General features: G+C 41.5%; 2 protein-coding genes across 3 annotated transcripts in view; both read left to right on the forward strand.

Annotated features, from left to right (window-relative positions):
• The window catches only part of CYB5RL (cytochrome b5 reductase like), a 39050-nt gene extending 31364 nt beyond the window's left edge, over window positions 1–7686 (forward strand). Inside the window, exon 7 of the transcript XR_012678467.1 lies at window positions 7609–7686. The gene's annotated coding sequence lies outside the window, so the exon portion shown is untranslated. The remainder of the gene's footprint in view (window positions 1–7608) is intronic.
• CDCP2 (CUB domain containing protein 2) lies at window positions 6656–19845 on the forward strand. Of its 2 annotated transcripts, XM_075182141.1 has the most exons (6): window positions 6656–7238; window positions 7609–7956; window positions 11462–11797; window positions 13126–13479; window positions 16054–16232; window positions 18445–19845. In XM_075182141.1, exons 1-6 carry the CDS (start codon window positions 7070–7072, stop codon window positions 18757–18759), a joined length of 1701 nt encoding a protein of 566 aa, XP_075038242.1. In that variant the 5' UTR covers window positions 6656–7069; the 3' UTR covers window positions 18760–19845. The 2 variants fall into 2 exon arrangements, with proteins under 2 accessions (XP_075038242.1, XP_075038240.1); XM_075182139.1 differs by lacking the exon at window positions 6656–7238 and having other exon boundaries at window positions 7381–7956.
• Window positions 19846–20840: the final 995 nt, after the last annotated feature.

Genomic DNA, 20840 nt, shown 5'->3' on the forward strand with positions numbered 1-20840 from the left:
GACCCCGTCTCCACCCCTCTTATATCCAGGGAGGCTCGGATAGTAGCTGCCAAAGGCTCAATGACCAAGGCGAAAATTGAAGGGGAGAGTGGGCATCCCTGGCGGGTGCCATTACTGATTGGAACTAGGTCGGAAGGAGAGCCATTAACCATGTCCTTAGCAGAGGGATGGGAGTATAGGGCCTGGACCCCCGACAAGAAATCCCCAGAGAGACCAAAGTGCTTAAGGGTATGGGTCATGAACTGCCAGGAAATCCTGTCGAAGGCCTTTTTCGGCGTCTAAGGATAAAATAATGGAGGGAGTTTTCCTGGTGTTGAGTATGTGGATAAGGTCAATAGTTCGCCTTGTGTTATCCCTGGCCTGCCTACCGGGGTAAAACCCCACCTGATCATAGTGAACTAACCCGGGGAGTACAGTGTTTAAGCGATTGGCCAGGATCTTGGCATATAGTTTCAGGTCATTGTTAAGCAGTGATATTGGACGGTAGCTAGCACAATTATGTACATCTTTACCCTCCTTGTGGATCAGGGATATCCGAGCCTCCAGAGATTCCTTGGGCCAAGGGTTGCCCTTCAGGATAGAATTAAAAAGAGTGGAGAGGCGAGGGGCCAGGTAAGCTGCATACTTTTTATAGTAAGCTGCCGAGAACCCATCAGGGCCAGGAGCCTTACCCGTTTTCTGAGCCTTAATAACCTGCTCCACCTCCTCTAAGGAGATGGGTTCACTAAGACGATCTGCAGCCTGGGGAGTAAGCTTGACAAGAACCTTTTTAAGACCTTAAGTAGCTTGATTTGACTAGAATGCATGAGTATCATGCACGGGTTAACTTGTGTGTATATATATATATATATATATATATATATACATACGACCTTACATTAGCTAAGTGCATCTGTCCATTCCTCTCCCTGTTCCGCTCATGAAATTGGTGGCTGTAGTAAGTGTCCTTTGCGCTCGAAGATGAATTGAACGTTGCTGCACTCTGTGGCATTCAGTTCGGTTCTGGGCATGCGCAGAGTAATTGTGTGCTTTATACGCAACTAATTGCCAGTTACGCTCCTTAATGAATGAAGCCCACAACACGTTTTTTTTATAGTCTATATTACTTGCATTCAGTTGTCCTGTGCTTGTTAGTGGCAAGCTTACGTGTAGTTTTTCAAAGACTGTGCCGTGTCCGTCACCACTCTCCGTCGGTACTTACATCTGCGCTGTTGCTAGTGCAAGTGATATAGCTAAAAAACACGTACTTAAGAGAAACCCAGGACTTTCATGGCCAAATCTGCGTTGGCACGCCCTTACTGTACATTGTCTACGTTCATCGTCTCCTTCCCTCCCCTGTTCCGCCCTTCAAGTCGAAGGCTGTCCTAAGTATCATTTGAGTTTGTACAAGAATTGCAGGCAATTGCATTAATTGGCTAAAGGTTCGTTTATGAGCAGGCGCAGAGCTATTTCACGCAAGATACAGCTCTCAAATAGACTTACAGCCGAAGATGAGTCAGGCCCAGTGTATTCTATATCTGAGAAAAAGCTAAGGCTCAAATAGTGTCCAGCCCAGTGATAATTCTGTGCTCCCACCTCCTGCACTCTCGGCAGTGACTGAACAGAACTCTTCTTGAAAACAGCAGTTCTCCAACACTACATAAATGCTGGGATACATCATTGTCAGGATCTGCCTGCAGCCCTCTGAATCGCATGTTGCTTATTGGCAACTCCTGGCTCCAGGACCTTGGACTTGTTTTATTATGTTTATCTGGCAGTACCTCTGTTCACCAGAGGTGCTGCTATTGTGCTTTTTCCTTTGTTATTACTAGTGGTTAACCTGTCTTACTAATTATCTCCTGCACCTGAGTGTTCCCTACTTATACCTTCCTCTCTCACTCTCCTGTGCTGGTCATTGTTGTTTTGTTGCCCTTTCTATTGTTTTGTTCTCTTGCTGCTCCTGTGCTCTCGAGCCCTCACATTTTACTGCTAACACACTTCTCCGGATATCTCTCCACTTACCTTACTACCTGTGTCTGCGGTATTCCTTGCAACCAGTATTCACCCTTATCAGAGATGCCTGTGCAGTTCCAATTATATTTGGTTCGTACTATTTATTTATATTTTCTATCAATAAACACCTTTATGCTTCGTCACATCCCGGACTCCATAGCTGTGATTTACTTTCAAGCGTGACAGTCGTACAACTCACTGTACATAGTTTTCTGCTTAGCAAAGATGAAAAGAGACAAATGTTCATTAGGTTCAACTTGGGCACAACAACGTCAGAACTGGTACTTTCTCTGGAAACTGGGATTATTTAGTCACTTTAGTATGGGCCACAGTAATTTCTAGTTACTCCGCTGGTGGTCTGGAGCAATCGGGGAACATTTTCTGATCCTTTTGCAGCAAAAGGGTTAAGCAATCACTCTTGAGCATGTCCTCCCTAAAGCGAAGGATTATTGGAAATGCCATTAAATTACATTTTACACAACATGTTCAATTTGTAACTTAATGGTATTTTTTTCAAGTCCAGTGACTCATCGGATTCACATCAGCTGAGATTTACTGCAGGGAAATCATATCGGATAAATCTCATGGATTGTTTTGACTCCGTAACGAACGTGGCAGGTGAGGGTGCAGAATTGTCTATACATAGGTCAGCGTTTTACAATGCTCATAAAATGCAGAACCTGCATGTGATAATACTGCAGTTAGCATTAGTGTGTGCTTATCTATCCGGAAAGGTTTATTTTTTTTCCTACCATTCTACATAATAATTACCTCACATGCTGAACAATATTACAGATCCCTCTCTGTAAATACAAGTGCTCAGAGAAGTACAGCTATCTGTACCCCTTTTACTAAACATTGATTAAAAAAATGTAAGTGAAAGTGAAATCATATTTATCAGTAGGGCACCCTCCCGTTTATTTGTGTTTGAGGTAGTAACCCTACTGGTGTTTCCCGATAAAGTAAATGTCATAGTTTTACTGTTGTCTGTGAAGAGTTTTAATTTGTCACATAACTGTAGGCTAAAGGAGTTGCTTTTACTGGTTTTAGCACTACTCAACAAAGAGGTGCAGAGTCTAACGTGCCCCAGGTCTTCGCCAGGGACCCCCGCAAGAAAGTATGGACTTTGCTGTGGGGGACATGTAGGTCGCGGTCCACAGAGAGGGTAACCAGTGAAGCGTAGATAGAAGAGGAGTCAGGCAATCCGGGTCAAACCGAACAGGCAAGGCGGTACCAAAGGAGAATCCGTAAACGTCGTCAACAATCCTGGTCAAACACTGGGAGCAAGGTAGCCAAACGATGAAGAAGGTGAGTAGGTCAGGTAACGAAAGCCGGGTCATACACTAGAAGCACACAGAATAGCAGAAATCACTGGAATGCTGGAGCAGGGGGACCCAATACTCTGGCACCAGTTTGGTGCCAGAGTCTGATATAAATAGGGGAGGCCCTAATTACCAGCGGTGGTGACGCAGAATGCCACTGCCGGGACCGACAGTACTGTCCCGTTGCCTAGCAACGGGGCGCCGAGCTAGTCAGCAGGCCCAGAGGGTCGGAAGCAGGCGTCCGTCTCTGTGCAGAGGAAGTGGCACGGGGATGGTGCCTGACATAATTACTGCTCCCCCACCTCTGAAGACCACTGCTACCACAATGCTTAGGCAAGACATGCTGCTGGCATGTGTATTAAACAGCTGGTGAAACATTGGTCTCCTACTCTAAACTGAATGATCTGGGAATGAAATAGTTAAAAATGGACTAAGGAAAATAATTTTAGAGGATTTGTGCAGCATCTAAGGGGTAGCTTTTCTGGCCAGGAAATTTATGAAAAATTGCTGCTTGCTGTTTTCTGACAGTGGAATAAATATGGTGTCTTAAGGGAACTGCGTTCCCCCTTCATGATTCACTGCATGAATGTATTACTATTAGCACTCTATTAAGGAAGCAGGGTGAGTGCCTGTGAAACGCGTTGAAAGCGGTCCTGGAAGAAGTAGCTTAATCTTTCATTGGAGACTGAACACATCCTATTCTGGGGCATCTGAACAATCTTTTTGGCCATTAGAATATATTGAAGATAAATGATCTTGACTGCAACTCTTCTTAAGTATTGTCACTTTTTAGAACCCACTGCACTATATATTTTTATTTATTATAGAGTTAAGACTATTTTCCTAAGTATTACAATCAAGGAGTGATAATAATTCACTCAATATGGTACAATATCCATTATCACAAGTCTTAAAAATCACACCATTCACATTAAGTCATTTTCAATTCAAAAAAGATATGACGTTATTCTATGGAATGTACTAATATGTTTTATTATTTCTTACGTATCACTTATTGGAGGAACATCTTTATTAGGTGCATCCTCTGGACACAGCATATTATATGATCTTAGATAAACACTGCACTCTTTATTCACTCTTTCTTTCATGTTGGTCCCGGATTGCATTGATTTTTTATGACGCATCTGGAAACTACTATGGGGCTTCTTCCTGATCCTTGCTGCAAACACAACCAACTCGCAAGATTTCACTTTTCCCCTTCCATTGTTATTTGTTATTCTATTATTATCAAAAAAAATACTTGAACTCTACTCATCTTTTGATGCTGGTGTGACTGTGTTCTTTATATAGCTCCAACATATTGCATATAGTTGTACAGAGAAAGTTTGTTCATTGATATTAGTCCCTGCCCCCTTGGATCTTACAATGTCGCTTTAGAATGCCGTGGCTTTCTGGTCAGAGAACTGTGGGGTACTAAAGCAACCATCCGATGCCGTCTTTTCATTGATCAAAAGATTTTCCATCTAATCCTTTAAAGTGGAGTTCTGTCTGGTGGTAGCTGCCGGCGCGAGATGCTGTTGCTTGTCCCTTTGTATGTTGCCCCGCTTGAACAATGTCATGTGTAAGCATTGCTTACCTAGCTCTCATTTGTCTATCCACAAGGACATGAAAGGAGAGACATTATATTAATTATAAATGCTTGTTCTCTATACTCATTAATGCAATATGGGCGCATAGTATAATAACAGCTTTCCCAAAGAAAGACTGATATACTGACGTCGCTGTTCTTTTACACTATGAACATACTCTGCCACTGTGTGTACAGGTAGGAAACACCTCTAGGTATGTCCAGTCATTTAAATGTTACATGTGCACATTTGCCATATTGGATTTGTAAGTTCCTGGCTGTGAGATCTCCTTAGCACTCACTGCATAGTACACTACATTATAATCATGCTTAGCGAACATTTATTGTGGCTGTGACGATTATGTATTGCGCCTAATCACTGATTGCTACTTTCCCCTGAATATTCATGAATGCCCGTGTGTATTTTGTATGTAACCTTATAATGTCAAAGTGTGGTTTGCTGAATGACCTGAGTTTGACCTGTGCAAGTGTCAAGAGTCTTTTGAAAGTAACCGGGCGAGACAGATAACATCTCTGAGGCGTTACAAAATTTGGGTAAACAGTCTGACCAGCCAGACAGAGCCTTTGAAACGCCAGGCATATATATCTCAGGAAATAAATAACTCCTTTCAAAAGCCCTGTGTCATTCTGGGAAATGCTCTGACATTGGGAAAAATTAATTTCCAAAGGTGGAGGTGAGAGGAATGTGAAAAAGGTTTCAATCAGCTGCTACCCAGTAATGTGTTTCATTCAATGAGGAGACCTGCCTAGGTTGGAGTGTGTCATCTTTTGCAAAGTGTACTCCTCTCACTCCAAGTCTTAAACTAGTAAGTTAGTGACCCTGGTATTATTTCCTATTTTATTTCTTTCTTTTTTTTAAACATATTTTATTAAGGAGATTTTTCAATTTTCAAAACAGTGTAAAGATTAAGTTACATTGATCAAACAACAAGTACCATGCAAATGAAAAGAACAATGTGAACTTTGTCAATTAAAATAAAAACATAGAAAGGGAAAGAAAAGAGAGAAAGCAGGGAACAGGGGGAGGGGAAGGAAAGAGGGAGAGGAAAGGAGGAAATGTTAGTGTGGTAAGAGGGGGAAGGAAAAGGGGCACCTGACCTGGCATCTAGATGTATTACGTGTATCTACCATATGTTGCATATCTTCTAACTCTATATTCAATAGTTTCCATTCTTTCCTATTTTATTTCTAAAACTTATTTGTGCAACTTATTTTGTATGTCTTGATATTAACTGTTTTGTACTTAAGCCTTGGAAACATTTTTCGGATTAAATACATTTAATTTAGCATATCCTCCGTGATTCTTTGTGAATTTACGAAGCCAAGTGAGGCTCATGCTACATGTGTATGTGACCAAGGGAACTCCAGCCATGGTCAACTGTTTCAGATTGCTGTATCTGAGGCACGCTGGGTGTTCGTGACAATGGGGGTTGTAGTGCGCCAAGATTGTATCACATGATATGTTTGGAGTCGCCTGCCCAACAACTAAGTGTCCTCAGTCATTATTTTAAAATGTTGCTAACTATCCCCCACTTCTGCCTCACAGCGCTGGGGTCATGAGTTCAATTCCCGACCATGGCCTTATCTGTGTGGAGTTTGTATGTTCTCCCTGTGTTTGCGTCGGTTTACTCCGGGTGCTCCGGTTTCCTCCCACACTCCAAAAAATATACTAATAGGTTAATTAGCTGCTATCAAAGTTGACCCTAGTCTCGCTTTCTCTTTCTCTTTCTGTCTGTGTGTGTATTAGGGAATTTAGACTGTAAGCTCCAAAGGGGCAGGGATTGATGTGAATGAGTTCTCTGTACAGCACTGTGGAATCAGTGGCACTATATAAATAAATGGTGATTTAGGCCCACTAGATGTGCTGGGCCCATATCTGTAGTGATTCTTGCACTCCTAGGACCTATGACCACCGGTGTAGGACATAAAGTATTGCAATATTATGCATTTTTCCACTACACTTAGGCTTTACTTTAGAACTATCGTGGCTGTACGTTCTTTTCCCTCGTCACCATCAGTGTGAGCCCTGAATTCCGCCCAGATATCTCTGTGATTTAATGCAGTGTAAATCCGAGGACAACCAAATACACATCAGAACATCAAGGGTGGAGAACAAAGTGGGATCAAGTTCCTATTCAGACAACAGATGAATTATTTATTCTATAGCAGCTCTGTCTCTGTGAGTTATCTGTACTGGAGCCCGAGCACAGTGGATATATTACAGTCCGAGCGCTGCAATATGCAGAATATTCATTGCAAGTTTATCTTCATGATAAGTGTGTTATGGAAAGCTCCCGGGTTTCACGCGCGGAAAGGTAAGGAGGGATTTCCTGAGGTCATTTACATCAAAGGGAGAGAAACCTCTCAAATTACTTTTTACCTTTCTAATGCAACATTTGTATTATGTTCATTCAAGATGCACAATGGAGGAATTTTAATTGTAAATAAGACTTAAAGGACTTTAATAGTTCTTGGCTAGGCTTTTATATGATAATTAACCATAAAATGTTAGGTCTTACTTAGCTGCTAAAATAAGCCTTCATTTTTGGTCCATGGATGCTTCAATAAAAGAGCCGACATGGAGGGATTTTAAAGTGCAGTTCTAATTTGGCTATACTAACAAAATGGCTCTTTGGGGATAACTTGCGATAATGTATAATGACGATCCTCCTTCTCCTTTCACAGGTGTTAAGTGCGGGGGCGTGCTCTCCGCTCCTGTAGGACACCTGTCCACTCCCAATTTCCCGAGGGTGTATCCATCGTACACCGAGTGCAACTGGCTCATTGTTGTGTCTGAGGGCTCCACCATTCAACTCACCTTCCAACAATTCAGTCTCGAGTACCATGATGCATGCGAGTATGATTATGTCAAGATTTACAATGGGGCGTCCAGGGACGAGGGGAACCTTTTAGGAACATTCTGTGGCTCCCATTACCCTCCAAATCTCACATCATCATGGCATGTACTCTCCGTTGTTTTTCATTCAGACAAACACGTGGGCAGCACAGGATTCTCTGCTACATACAGGAAAGGTGAGTTACCTGCGTGAAACTAACTTACCCCAAACTTTTCAACATCTAATTTGTGATCCATCTAAAACTTGTCTCGGGTTACATATGAACGAAGGTTCCTGAGTAAATCTAGGCCATTTAAAAATGTATGTTTTGTATTAGTGGATAACTTGCCCTCTTTTACTTTTAAGCGATAATCAGAACAAAGCAAGGACATAATCTGTTATATGGCATCTGAATACTGCCATTGCCCACTGGCGCTGAATATCATGCTTATATTAGCATTTGTTAACACTAATAAAAGCATTACATGTTATGGAGATGGAACATATTGGTTCAAATGATCTCATACCCACTCGAGAGAAGCGGTTGTGAGGCAGTGTTTTTTTAATGTTGCCTGATCTATTTACTTGTGTTCTTCAAGTGAATACAAGAGGGTCAGTGGGGATTAATGGTCCATAATCCCCTCCCCCACCACCACTAGTGCAAGCACTGGTTACTGCATGTCAAATTTGGAATGCGCTTAACATGCAGTGTCATAAGGATATATTTACTAAACTGCGGGTTTGAAAAAGTTGTGATGAACCAATCAGATTCTAGCTGTCATTTTGTAAAATGTACTAAATAAATGATAACTAGAGGCCTGATTCATTAAGGATCTTAACTTGAGAAACTTCTTATTTCAGTCTCCTGGACAAAACCATGTTACAATGCTAGGGGTGCAAATTAGTTTTCTGTTTTGCACATAAGTTAAATACTGACTGTTTTTTCATGTAGCACACAATTACTTGATAGCTTATGTGTACACTGACATTTAAAGTTGATATTTGTGTGCTACATGAAAAAACAGGCAGTATTTAACTTATGTGCAAAACAGAATACTAATTTTGCACCCCTTGCATTGTAACATGGTTTTGTCCAGGAGACTGAAATAAGAAGTTTCTCAAGTTAAGATCCTTGATGAATCAGGCCCTAGAATCTGATTGGTTGATATAGGCAACATCTCCACTTTTTCAAACCCACAGTTTAGGAAATATAGCCCATAGTGTTTTCTTAACGCCAATGGGTAACCAGCCTAACAGAGCAATGTATGCTACAGCACACCTAGGAGCATTGTTAAGCTTTGGGGCCAAGGGCTCAGGTCTTGAGTCTTAAAGTACCCATTTTTTGCTTGATTTCTAAAACTAATTTTACTTACATAAAGGCTAACGCCAGAATTTTAAATATACTATGTCCCTTACATATTCACTAATAGTAACCCCTCACTAGAAACCTGTAACCTTCTAACCTATTGTAACATTTCTAGCTGGTTGCCCCAGACAACCATTGGCGCTGGTATTGCATAGTTTTACACCATGGCCTGCCCCGACCTTCACCTTATCCTGAAGGAAGGGTATCTGAACGGCCGGCGAGACTTCTATTCACAATAACAGTTTGAGCCTCTCCCTCTGCAGCGGCATTGCTCAAAAATCAGGGAATACAAACCGCCAGGCCGAGAGTTTCACGTTGGTTGTTCAGCTTCCCTGATGTCTATGGACAGTCCCAAGCTTTAGGGAAATTTTAGTCCCTGGTGCTGTCCCTATGCATTTTTATTCTCTGGGCTTTAAAACAAATTATCTATTAAAGTCTCTTATATGGAGATGATACATGGCTCTATATTGCCTTGTACAATTGGAGGACTGGTTATCCCTGGTAAATATTTGCACAAAAGAATTGGCTGGTGGGATTTACAAGCACTTGGCACCTGGGGGGAAAAGACAATGGATTTTAGCCTGATACTGCACAGCCTGCTTTGGGTGTTTAATAGCAGTATAATAGACAGGGAAAGCACTATCAAACAGAAAGAATCCTTTTTTTTCAAGGCAAAAGTATTGGGGATAATCTATTGGTGCAAATATTTTTAAAACACATACTGTGTATGAACAGGAGCACAATGTCCCGATAATTGGACATTTACTCTATAAATGAACTTGATACACCCTCTGCATTATGTAATGTTCTTTGTTCAGTAGTTCAAAGTATCCCATTATGGTATCTGGTTTATTATGTCTATGACAGTCAATGAATGGTTACCATATATATATATATATATATATATATATATATATATATATATTTATACACACACATACAGATACACCGATCAGCCACAACATTAAAATCACTGACAAGTAGCGTGAATAACAGTTATTGTCTCGTTACAATGCCACCTGTCATGGGGTGGGATGTATTAGGCCAGCAAGTGAACAGTCCGTTCTTGAAGTTGATGTGTTGGAAGCAGGAAAAATTGGCAAGCGTAAGAATCTGAGCGGCATTGAAATTCTGATGGTTAGACGACTGTGCCAAAGCATCTCCAAAATGGCAGGTCTTGTGAGGTGTTCCCGGTATGCAGTGGTTAATATAATTCCTAGCAAAATTGGTCCAAGGAAGGACAGCCGGTGAACCTGGTGACAGGGTCATGAGCACCCAAGGATCATTGGTGCACGTGGGGAGCGATGGCTAGCCCATCTGTTTCAATCCCACAAGAGGTACTGTAGCACAAATTGCTGAAAAAGTTAGTGCAGGCTATGATAGAAAGGTGTCAGAACAAACATCGCAGCTTGCTGTGTATGGGGCTGCTTAGCCTTAGACTGGTCAGAGTGTCCATGTTGACCGCTGTCCACCACTAAAAGCGCCTGCAATGGGCACGTGAACACCAGAACTGGACCATGGAGCAATGGAAGAAGGTGTCCTAATCTGATGCATCATGTTTTCTTTTACATCATGTGGACTGCTGGGTGCATGTGCGTCGTTTACCAGAGGAAGAGATGGCACCAGGATGCACTATGGGAAGAAGGGAAGTCGGCGGAGGCAGTGTGATGCTTTTGGCTGTGTTCTACTGGGCAACTGTTGGTGCTGGCATTCATGTGAATGTTACTTGGACACGTACCACCTACGTAAATATTGCTGCAGACCAAGTACACACCTTCATGGCAACGGTATTCCCTGATGGCAGTGGCCTCTTTCAGCAGGATAATGCTCCCTACCACACTGCAAAAATTGTTCAGGAATGGTTTGAGGAACATGACAAAGAGTTCAAGGTGTTGAATTGGCCTCCAAATTCCCCAAATCTCAATCCGATCAAGCATCTGTGGGATGTGCTGGAGAAACAAGTCCGAGCCATGGAGGCTCCACCTCGCCATACAGGCATTAAAGGATCTGCTGCTAAAGTCATGGTGCACCTTCAGAGGTTCTGTGGAGTCCATGCCTTGACAGGTTAGAGGTGTTTTGGCGACACAAGGGGGACCTACACAATATTAAGTGGGACATACTTTCTCAACACCATGGCAGCAGCCATTTTGAACTTAGTGGTGAAGTCATATTGTTTGTTTTCCTGTTTGAAAAAAGCTCTATTATTTGTTTACTTGTTTAATTTTACTTCAGCTTTTCTGTAGGCTTTAGATTTACTTTAAAGCATATCTAGAGGTATTTTTCCTATTGCTGAGTTGTTGATGGTTTACTCATACTGTTATCACATGTCTTACAGATATCTGTGGAGGAGTCCTCACTGGTCTCTCTGGGGTAATTACCAGTCCAGATTACCCTGACAACTACCCCAACAATGCAGAGTGCCACTGGCTGATCCGAGCGGCTCCTCACTCCAAGATCCGCCTGGTTTTTACAGACTTCCAGCTGGAGAGCCAGGAATGTAACTTTGATTATGTTGCAGTCTATGATGGCTTCGGCCTGGAAGAACAAGTTGACCATTTTTGTGGCACGACCAAGCCCCCAGACACCACATCATCTTCCAATGAGCTGCTCGTAGTGTTTAAATCTGACTTTAACATCGGAGGGCGTGGATTCAAGGCTTACTTCTCATCCGGTACGGGCAGAAGGAGAATGTTATACTCTCCACACTCATAAGCAGTTTGGCTGCGTCCAAATAGAAATTCAGTCCCAACTTCATATATATCAAATTATTAAAGTGTCTGCACAGTGGGGGAAACCAATATCAGTGTACCAATTGACTAAGAACCAATAATATCACTGAGGCACAAACTCCCTCATACCTCAGTAACATTATTATTTCAGCCTGTAAAATAACTACCTACACTTTAATACAGTCCACTGTGACTGTCCAAGAAGTGGACTGTCAGAAAGTAGGGTCTGGAGATAGCAGATTCCAACGGACCCCGGTTATTACCAGGGATCATAAGGAGGTTTGGGCTGTGCTGCTAGGAGATCTGCAGTTTGCGGCCCTCTGATCTGCCCTCTTTTGGTACAGTGTACTTTTACCATTATTTCAATGTTTTGCCCTCTCTGGGCAGCTTTTGGGATACCCCCTCCCTTTGTCTTGTAAAGTTCTATGGTCCCTTCTGTAAAATTGAAGTAAAGATCTTATTAATCCTATGATGTTATAAGATACCAACGTAGAGAATCTTGATATGATGCGTTTCATTTAACGCATGGTAATGGGCATGTGGCAGGGGGTTACTACTGCCCTTGTCGAAGTAATAATTAACAAAAACCCTATATTACCAATTAGTTCAATAGAATGAACCAATGAACTTGAATTTTGTTTCTGTGCTTTTAAGAGAACGGAAAAACACATATTGCACAATACAGAAATTATATAACAAGACATGTTTTAGTAAATTTCCATTATTTCATAATATCTGAATAAGGCCAAAGAAATATTGGCTCCAAATAAGGTCAAGACGACCCTTCCAAAAGGCCCTCCAAGAACATGTCACTTTAATGGTAGAGACTTAGAGTACCAGCAGCGATGTAAGCTGGGAATGTGTGTTTTAAAATAAGGAGTAACATTATAAAAGAATGACTTAATTAAATATAGATTGTCAATTGACATTTGAGACCCTGGGCGTATGTCTGCTTCGTCCAGTATGACTGTATCTATGCATAATATGTTTTTAATAAACTATAGAAATATTATATTTTGGAAACCTGCTCATCTCATTTATTATTTAAAGAGAAGAAAATAAAAAATCTTATGAACCCTAATGATGCACTTAATGTACACATTAAAAGTAAGTAGAATTTAGTGTAGCAATATGAATATTTCCCATACTGAGTCCTAACCACAGAAAGAACTTCAAAAAATACCAAAAACAGAAACAGTTTAGTATTATAATAAAGGTGTCTGTTGGCATGTTACCAGCAATGACCTCTCTTCCTTTATGTCTCACCCAGGTGAGTGCCAGGATGTGTACACAGCTGTGAAAGGCAATATCACCAGCCCTCGTTACCCGGATATGTACCCCAATAATATTATTTGTCAGTGGAACATACAGTTGCCCCCAGGGTTTCGCATCAAAATGTTTTTCCGGGAACTGGAGCTGGAGGAGAGAAACAGTCTCACCGAGGAGTGTGATTATGATTACATGGCGGTATACGATGGGCAGAGCGTGGGCGACAAGTTGCTGGGTAAATGGTGCGGGACGGAGATACCCTCACCCCTGATATCCAGCAAGAACAACCTACTACTGGTACTTGTCACCGACAGAGACACCGCCAACATGGGCTTCTTGGTGTTTTATATCGGGAGTAAGTAACAGAAGCCAAAACATTTGTGTTTCTTCTTCTTTCATGCTCTTGTCTGTTTAATGCTGGTTGAACGTGGCACCAGGAGATCACACAATTACCGTATTTCCCCATGTATAAGACACACCTATAAATCATGTGAAAAAATTGAGGACAATGTTTTTTGCGGAGTAATTGTGCAGTGGGTACTACAGAGAGGAGAGACGGAGTTCTAACCCTATTGCTAATTCTGCCTGACCCTGTCAGATGCTTCCTCTGTCCGGTAAAGTCTTCTTTCTTCTGTCCGTTCTGATCCTGATGCTGGAAAGTCGCTTACCGTCCTCTTCGCGATGACCGGAGGTCCAATCAGGACTTTGACAAAGTCCTGATTGGACAAAACGCCAAATGCAGAAACCGGAAGTGTGCGTTGCAACTGTGGTTCACGCACCACATCCGGTCATCAGGAAGTGGTCGGTAAGCGACTTTCCAGCATCGGGATCAGAACGGACAAAAGAAAGAAGACTTTACCGGACAGTGGAAGCATCTGACAGGGTAAGCGCTACTACCCCTGTATAAGATGCACCCAGTTTTTAGACCCCAAATTTTGGGGGAAAAAGTGCTTCTTATACATGTGGAAATACGGTATGTTATTAGTAGGGATTGTGGTCTATGAACAAGGATACCCCAGGGCAGTGATGGACAACCTGAAACACTTCAGGGACCGCATGGTGCGGCCCTCTAACCTTCAATAGGGCTGCACATTAGCGGCTATCTCTGTAATAAGTTACAACAGTACATTTAATCAAAGAAAGAGACACCTATCTGTAATAACATACCAGCAGTGCTACAAGCTGTAACAAACAAATCTAACAATACAGCAGGAGCGAGTTGGGGGCCGCAGGTGAAGGCTCAGAGGGCCGCCTGTTACTGCACCAGAGGGTGTAAAAATATATTTCAGTATATCACAGTAGCTCTATCTCTACAGTTTAAAAGAAAGCTATCACCAAAATTATGTTAAATATACCTGCCAACATTCCCAAATAAGAGATCTAGAAATGCCAATTCTTCTTGGCATGTGACCCCCACCAACTGCCTAACCATGCCATTAATCCTGATTGGCCCTGCCCACTAGTTTATAGTCCACTACCCCTTTGTCTACAGGGCTATTCCATGAAAAATAGCATTACTGGGTGTAATTACAGATTATAATGTGCTATACTGTGATATTATTGTAACAAATATTGAATCGTATATCCAATTAATCTTCTGAACACTTGAGAGGGACAGTGAAGTAAATGTGGGAAAATAAATTCTATTTGTGTGGAGAAAAATCCTGCGGCCCACTGTTAAATAGGCACTTCCCTTTTCCATGTGGGGGCATGAATACCCACAATCCTCCCAGCTTGTGTCATTGGAAGAAGCCACACTTTGCACCACAGCAGATGAAACCATATCAGGGGTAGACTGAGTAAACTTTCTAAAGGAAATTGGAGGTGTTGCCCATAGCAGCCAATCAGATTCTAGGTAGCACTAGCTATCATTTTCTAGAATGTACTGGAAAGTACATTCTAGAAAATGATAGCTAGAATCTGATTGGTTGCTATGGGCAACACCTCCACTTTTCCATTTTAGAAGGTTTGATAGATCTCAACCTTGAAAGTCATTTACTTCCTCATAAAAACTTACTCCAGTCTTGCACCAGCTTTTATAAGTGCCCCCTTGTGTTTTTCTGAACTTTTAACGCAAATAAAGTGAAAATAATTCTTCTGCTAGAGAACCTGAACCACGCTGATGTTTGATCTGAGTTACATGACATTCATCAAAAGTTTCCTACAATCTATTTGTGGCAATACCCCCCCCCTACCCCTATAAAACACAATACAGGAATGTGGCTCCCTCCATCCTCCACTGCTGATTTCAGACACAGAACCTGAGACATTGTGCAATTAAATTATTCCGAGAGATGATAGGTCCTAAATAAGGAAGCATAAAAGCAAAGGAAATGCAATTTAGAGTGATTTACAATCTGTCTCTCCTGGCCTCAGGATTCATTTTCTCTCACTCCTGCTGTAATGCACTTTTTTGTATATAGGAAAAGCTTTTAATGGTTTTCTAATGTACTAGCTATAAGCAGCCCTTCTAATCTCTTATTGATTTGCTAGGAGAATTACAGACTCAGCTTCAGTGTTGTTACTTGCAAAAATAATGCTGGGATTGTGTATTAACTCTATCGGCGGTTTTATAATAAAGTGTAACTGTTGTCTACACTTATTGGATGCAGCTATTCTATTGGACTGAGCTATTGTCATGAAAACAGCCAATCAAATCATGAAACCGACACAGTACCTCATGCAAGAGTGATGTTACTGGGCGCTAGTGAATTGATAGTCTGCATTCTCATTGGCCTCTGTCCACAATATGGCTGCCTCCGCTGTGTAAGTGACAGGTTCACTTTAAGTACTTAGCAATTTTTAGCTGCTATAACTATATTCCTATTTTTGAAGAGTAATCAAGGTAATGGTAAATGCTCAGAAGTGGTGACTTTTACACCTGATTCAATACTCTCTTGGTCATGACGAAACTCTTTCCCTGCTTTAGTGGTTCCAATTAATGTCAGCTGCACCCGCACAGACTTTCACATACTGATCCCGAGTCAGTCTGTCCCCCAGCTGGAGAGAACTCACATCTACCTGGGAACACCAGCTTGTGCCGCTCAACTATCTGGCACCAACTACAAGATTTACGCTCGTTTTGATACATGCGGAACAGAACCACAGGTAACTAGCAGTAATTAGTAATACAGTATATATAGAGGTGACCAAGCTGAATGTAGTGCATTGATTTGACATCATTAGGTTTACCCCTCACATTCAGTCCCTCTCGCAGTCCTTCCGCCTCCGCAATGTTCCCAAAATACGCCCTTTCCTCACTCATGAAGTAATTAAAACCCTAGTACTCTCGCTCTTTATTTCCCACCTTGACTACTGTAACCTCCTCCTCACTGGCTTCCCCCACACCCACCTTTCCTCTCTTAAATCTATCCTGAATGCTGCAGCTAGACTTATCTTCCTCTCCTACTCCTCATCCCCTGCCCCTTTCTGTAAATTCACTGGTTCCCCATTGCCTCAAGGTTTAAGTTCAAACTGCTCGCCCTCACCAATGCTACCCCTCCAATACATCGCTAACCTTGTCACGAGATACACCTCACCACTCTGCTCCTCCTCTGACCTTCAACTCCCCCCCTCCTCATTACCTCCTCCCACTCCCATCTCCAAGACTTCTCCCACTGTGCTCCCCACCTTACTTCCTCTACTTGACTCTCCCTATCAATCATTCCAATGATTGCTCAAGATTCCCCTCTTCATGCTTGCTTACCCTACCCCTAAACCCTTACGTCCACTCCCTCTGCCTCATCCGTTCACCACATCCACTCTTGCCTCATTTGCACCTACCGTCTCTCATTACCCCCTCCCTCTAGAATGTAAGCTCTCATGGTGAGGGATTTCTATCCTTAAGTCGCATGTCTGCCTCCCTCATACAACCTTGTCTCACGCTGTATCCTTCACTACCTCTTGCTATTATCGCTAGCTCCTGACCATCTATGAGGCAATATGCTTAATTGTGCTCATGTCATTGGCATTATCTGTCTGTCATAATACATAGTTGTCATGTTTATCTGTAAGATGACAGACTATGGAATCTGTAAGTAAATGATGAAGTTAAGAGCCATCAATTTTACCATGTGACCTGACTTAGAACTGCTTTGTGTACGATTTGGAGCCACTTGCCCTCTGAAATCCCCTGATACTTAGCAAGATAATGTTGTGTGCATGCCTACAAACAGCAGATTTCCTGTCAGTAATCCTATTTATTATTAGTTTTTGTCACTTTTTGCAGAAAAATGAAGGATAAGTGAGCACGACAGCTTGCATATTTTTGCTCACTCCTTAAATTATGAACATGATAGGGGCTACACAGGAGGCAAGAAAGACAAAAAAAAAATAGAAACCTATTTCTACATGAGTCTTGTAGGGTAGACAAAAAGTACTTTCTATGCCTACCAGACCAGAAGGTGCTATTGTAAGTTGATCATTAGAGCCTCTTATTTAATATTACAGAAGACAAGTGCTACTCTGCTTAGTAGCAAAAAGAAAAAAATCTAAAACCAATACAAGTTGACTCATAGAAAATATATACTAATAACACTCATAGTTATATATGTAAAAGTTTCATGGGCTTGTCAGAACTGAATATATCTCAGATAGATAAAGAATGGAAATCAGTCTATAGATTGATTGAGAATAGTAAAGTAACTTGTACTTAACTATATAGAAAAGGTAAAGAAATGTGAAGTAACCTAAGTTATATCACGTTATGAAAACTTTAAATATAGTTGTAGCTTATTTATGTAAGGCATTTTTTATTTTAGGTTTTGCTATTCAGTCACAGTATGTGGGTTGACCTGTAATTTGCTTGTGGTGTTGTGGATTCCTTTGTTGCACCACAGTTATTGAGCACACTTGGAATAATCCTCTGCTCAGCATATTAGAGCTAAGAGTCTCTGAGGGGGGGGGGGGGAGGAGTTTGAATAGTGGAGATGTTGCCTATAGCAACCAATCAGATTCTAGCTATAATTTATTTAGTACATTCTACAAAATGAAAACTAGAATCTGATTGGTTGCTGTAGCAACATCTTGACTTTTCAAATCCGCCTGGAAACTCTCAGCTTGATACATTTACCCAGCTGAACTCTAATAACCATTACAGTTTAGGAGCTTGAGCTTAAATAATTACATCTTACCTGTAATTTTACCCCACTGAATTCATAGATGTGAGCCAGGCTCATTAATTCGGCAGGGAAATCAGGATTTGGGTTGGGTTGGGTGTCGACTTTGACCAAATCATGGATTTGAGGCATCCTAAATATAAATATTAAGATACCGGACACAATACCTCCTTGTAACAAACAGTTCTCTGTTTCACTTGCAGAAAAGGAACAACACCTCAGTCATCGTGAGTGTCCTTTACGTGGATTTCTCTTTGGGTGCTCAGAAGGACGTCCATGAATACGAGGTACAGTGCGAGCCCAAGAGGAAAGAGGCCTCTGTGCGCATCCTGTCTGGCTCAGACCCAGCTCAGCTTCTGGGTTTAGTAGAGAACTCCGGGGAGTCTCAGCTTCCAGAGGCGGAAGCCTCAGAGAGCACAGAGCGCGTGCAGGACAGCAGCGACGTGGTCTTCGTCAGTATCTGTATATTAGCCGGAGTCCTCATGATTATCGCAGTGGTGGGACTGGTATTACTGTGACACTGAACCACGGGCAATACCTTAAATTATCACTATGACAATTAATACAACCAAAGCAGGAAGACTGGGATGAATTATGTATTATTAATCAAATTCCAACGCAGATAGAACACATTTAATTTGAAATATTCTGACGGAGAAGACCGGACACATGGAAGCCAAGAACTACTCATTACAGTCTGCTTCATCTCTGTATATTTATTATTTAACATGCATTGTTTTTCTTATCAATTTTCTATCTAATCTATATCAGGTTATAGACAGAATAAGAAGAGCATAATATTGTCCAGCTTCCATGCACAATTAAGCGGTTAATGCCAGTGGAGAAGCACAAGGGAGTAATAAGACAGTATTGGAGTTTCCCAGGATAGTGGGAGATTGGAAAGAAGATGGTTAGATAAAAGTGCCTTAGTGATGTTACTGCTAGTATACTCCTTACATCCGCTTGAGTTTAAGATATACTTAACAGTTCAGGAGCTGAATGCTAATTTTTGGGGGCTTAAGACATTACAGTATTGCTTGAGTAGCTGTTACGTTTCTCCATGGTAATGCATGAGCAAAAACATACCTATATTCAGGTCTCTGCTATTGACATATCCATCGAAGGATCTTTAGAGGGGAAACAAATTATCTATAATTTTCAATAAATGCTGAGTACAATCTATGGGCAGAAGATAATCAACACACAGACTCAGGAAGTGGGGATCGGATCATTCACCCACAAAGAAAATTTAGTTCCAAATATTTAACAGTTTAAACGTCTAGAAATGTTGGTAAATACTACAACGACCCTTTTATAATGGAACAATTTCCAATGTACCCATACTGTTCCTATAATGGATTGTATAACTTATAATAACAGGGAGGCTGCCAGATTCCCTATTTTGTATAAATAAGATTAACAAAGTTGATGGTGGGACTTAGAACTTGATTGCGTTTGGGAACCGTGGCCTCGCCTGTTGAACGTGTAATCTTTGTGGCAATCCATACGGTCCTGTATTGATTGTACATCTGATGTTATCTGGGGACACTGAAGACACATGTATTAAAAGGTGCATAAAAAAATAAAGATTATTTGCAATAAAATTGTCTCAACCCTTACTCACTTTTTTGCCAGTGTACAATTATAGCTGTGATAACAGACACCAACCATGTATAACATTTATTCAGAGAGGGTTATGCAAAAATTAACTTTCCTGTATAAAGACTCATGTAGGTCCTTGGATACAACGGGTATAGAAATGACATTTTGTTAGTGCATGTGTCTGTTACGATTCTGCCTATATTTTGTATGTGGCAGCAGTACCTCAAAGCCACCAGAGGGGCTGCTGTTCTGCTACTGAACTTTCCACCATGCCTCCTTTCCTAATTAGAACTGCACCTGTCTCACAGCTTCTAATACCTGCCTCAATCTGTGCTCTTGGCAGTTCATCGTTTTTACCTGGCTGCTGTTGTCTCCTGTTTATCCCTGGTCCAGTTTTGCTTTGCTGCTGTTTGACCTCCTGTTGTGACCCTCTGCCTGATTCACGGACCCTGCTTGTTTGCCTGTTGCCCTGACCTCTGCTTGTCTGCTTCCCCGGACTGCCTCGTGCCTCTGGCAATCTGGAATCCGGACCCCAGATCCCTGCCTCCTTAGTCTGGAGCCTTGTGCCTCCTGGCAATTGGGTAACTCAATACACTTGATCCTGCATTTAAACTGTATTTGCCATTGCTTGGAATCTGTTGCTTCTGTGGACTATCCCTGCCATTCATTACACCTGTTCATAATTGTGTATGGGAGTATACCTGTTTATTCTGCTACCTGAAATCTGCATATTCCACGAACTCAATACTTCTTTAAATATTTTGCCTAAATAAAGACACTTGGTTTTTCTACTGCTATTGCCGTTTCCTGAATTCACTAGGAATCAGAACAGTGTCTAAAATTTGAAATTACTGTTTAAAAAAGGACTTTCTATGTTACTATCATTTAAAAACATAACTACACCCAGAACTAGAAGTGTGAAAATAAAAAATACAAAACATAACAAAAGAGTACTTCCTTTCCATGATCCATTGGCCGGGGCCCTTGACGGATCTTA

The sequence above is a fragment of the Mixophyes fleayi genome, chromosome 8 (genome assembly GCF_038048845.1).
Source record: "Mixophyes fleayi isolate aMixFle1 chromosome 8, aMixFle1.hap1, whole genome shotgun sequence".
In the NCBI taxonomy this organism is placed as follows: Eukaryota; Metazoa; Chordata; class Amphibia; order Anura; family Limnodynastidae; genus Mixophyes; species Mixophyes fleayi.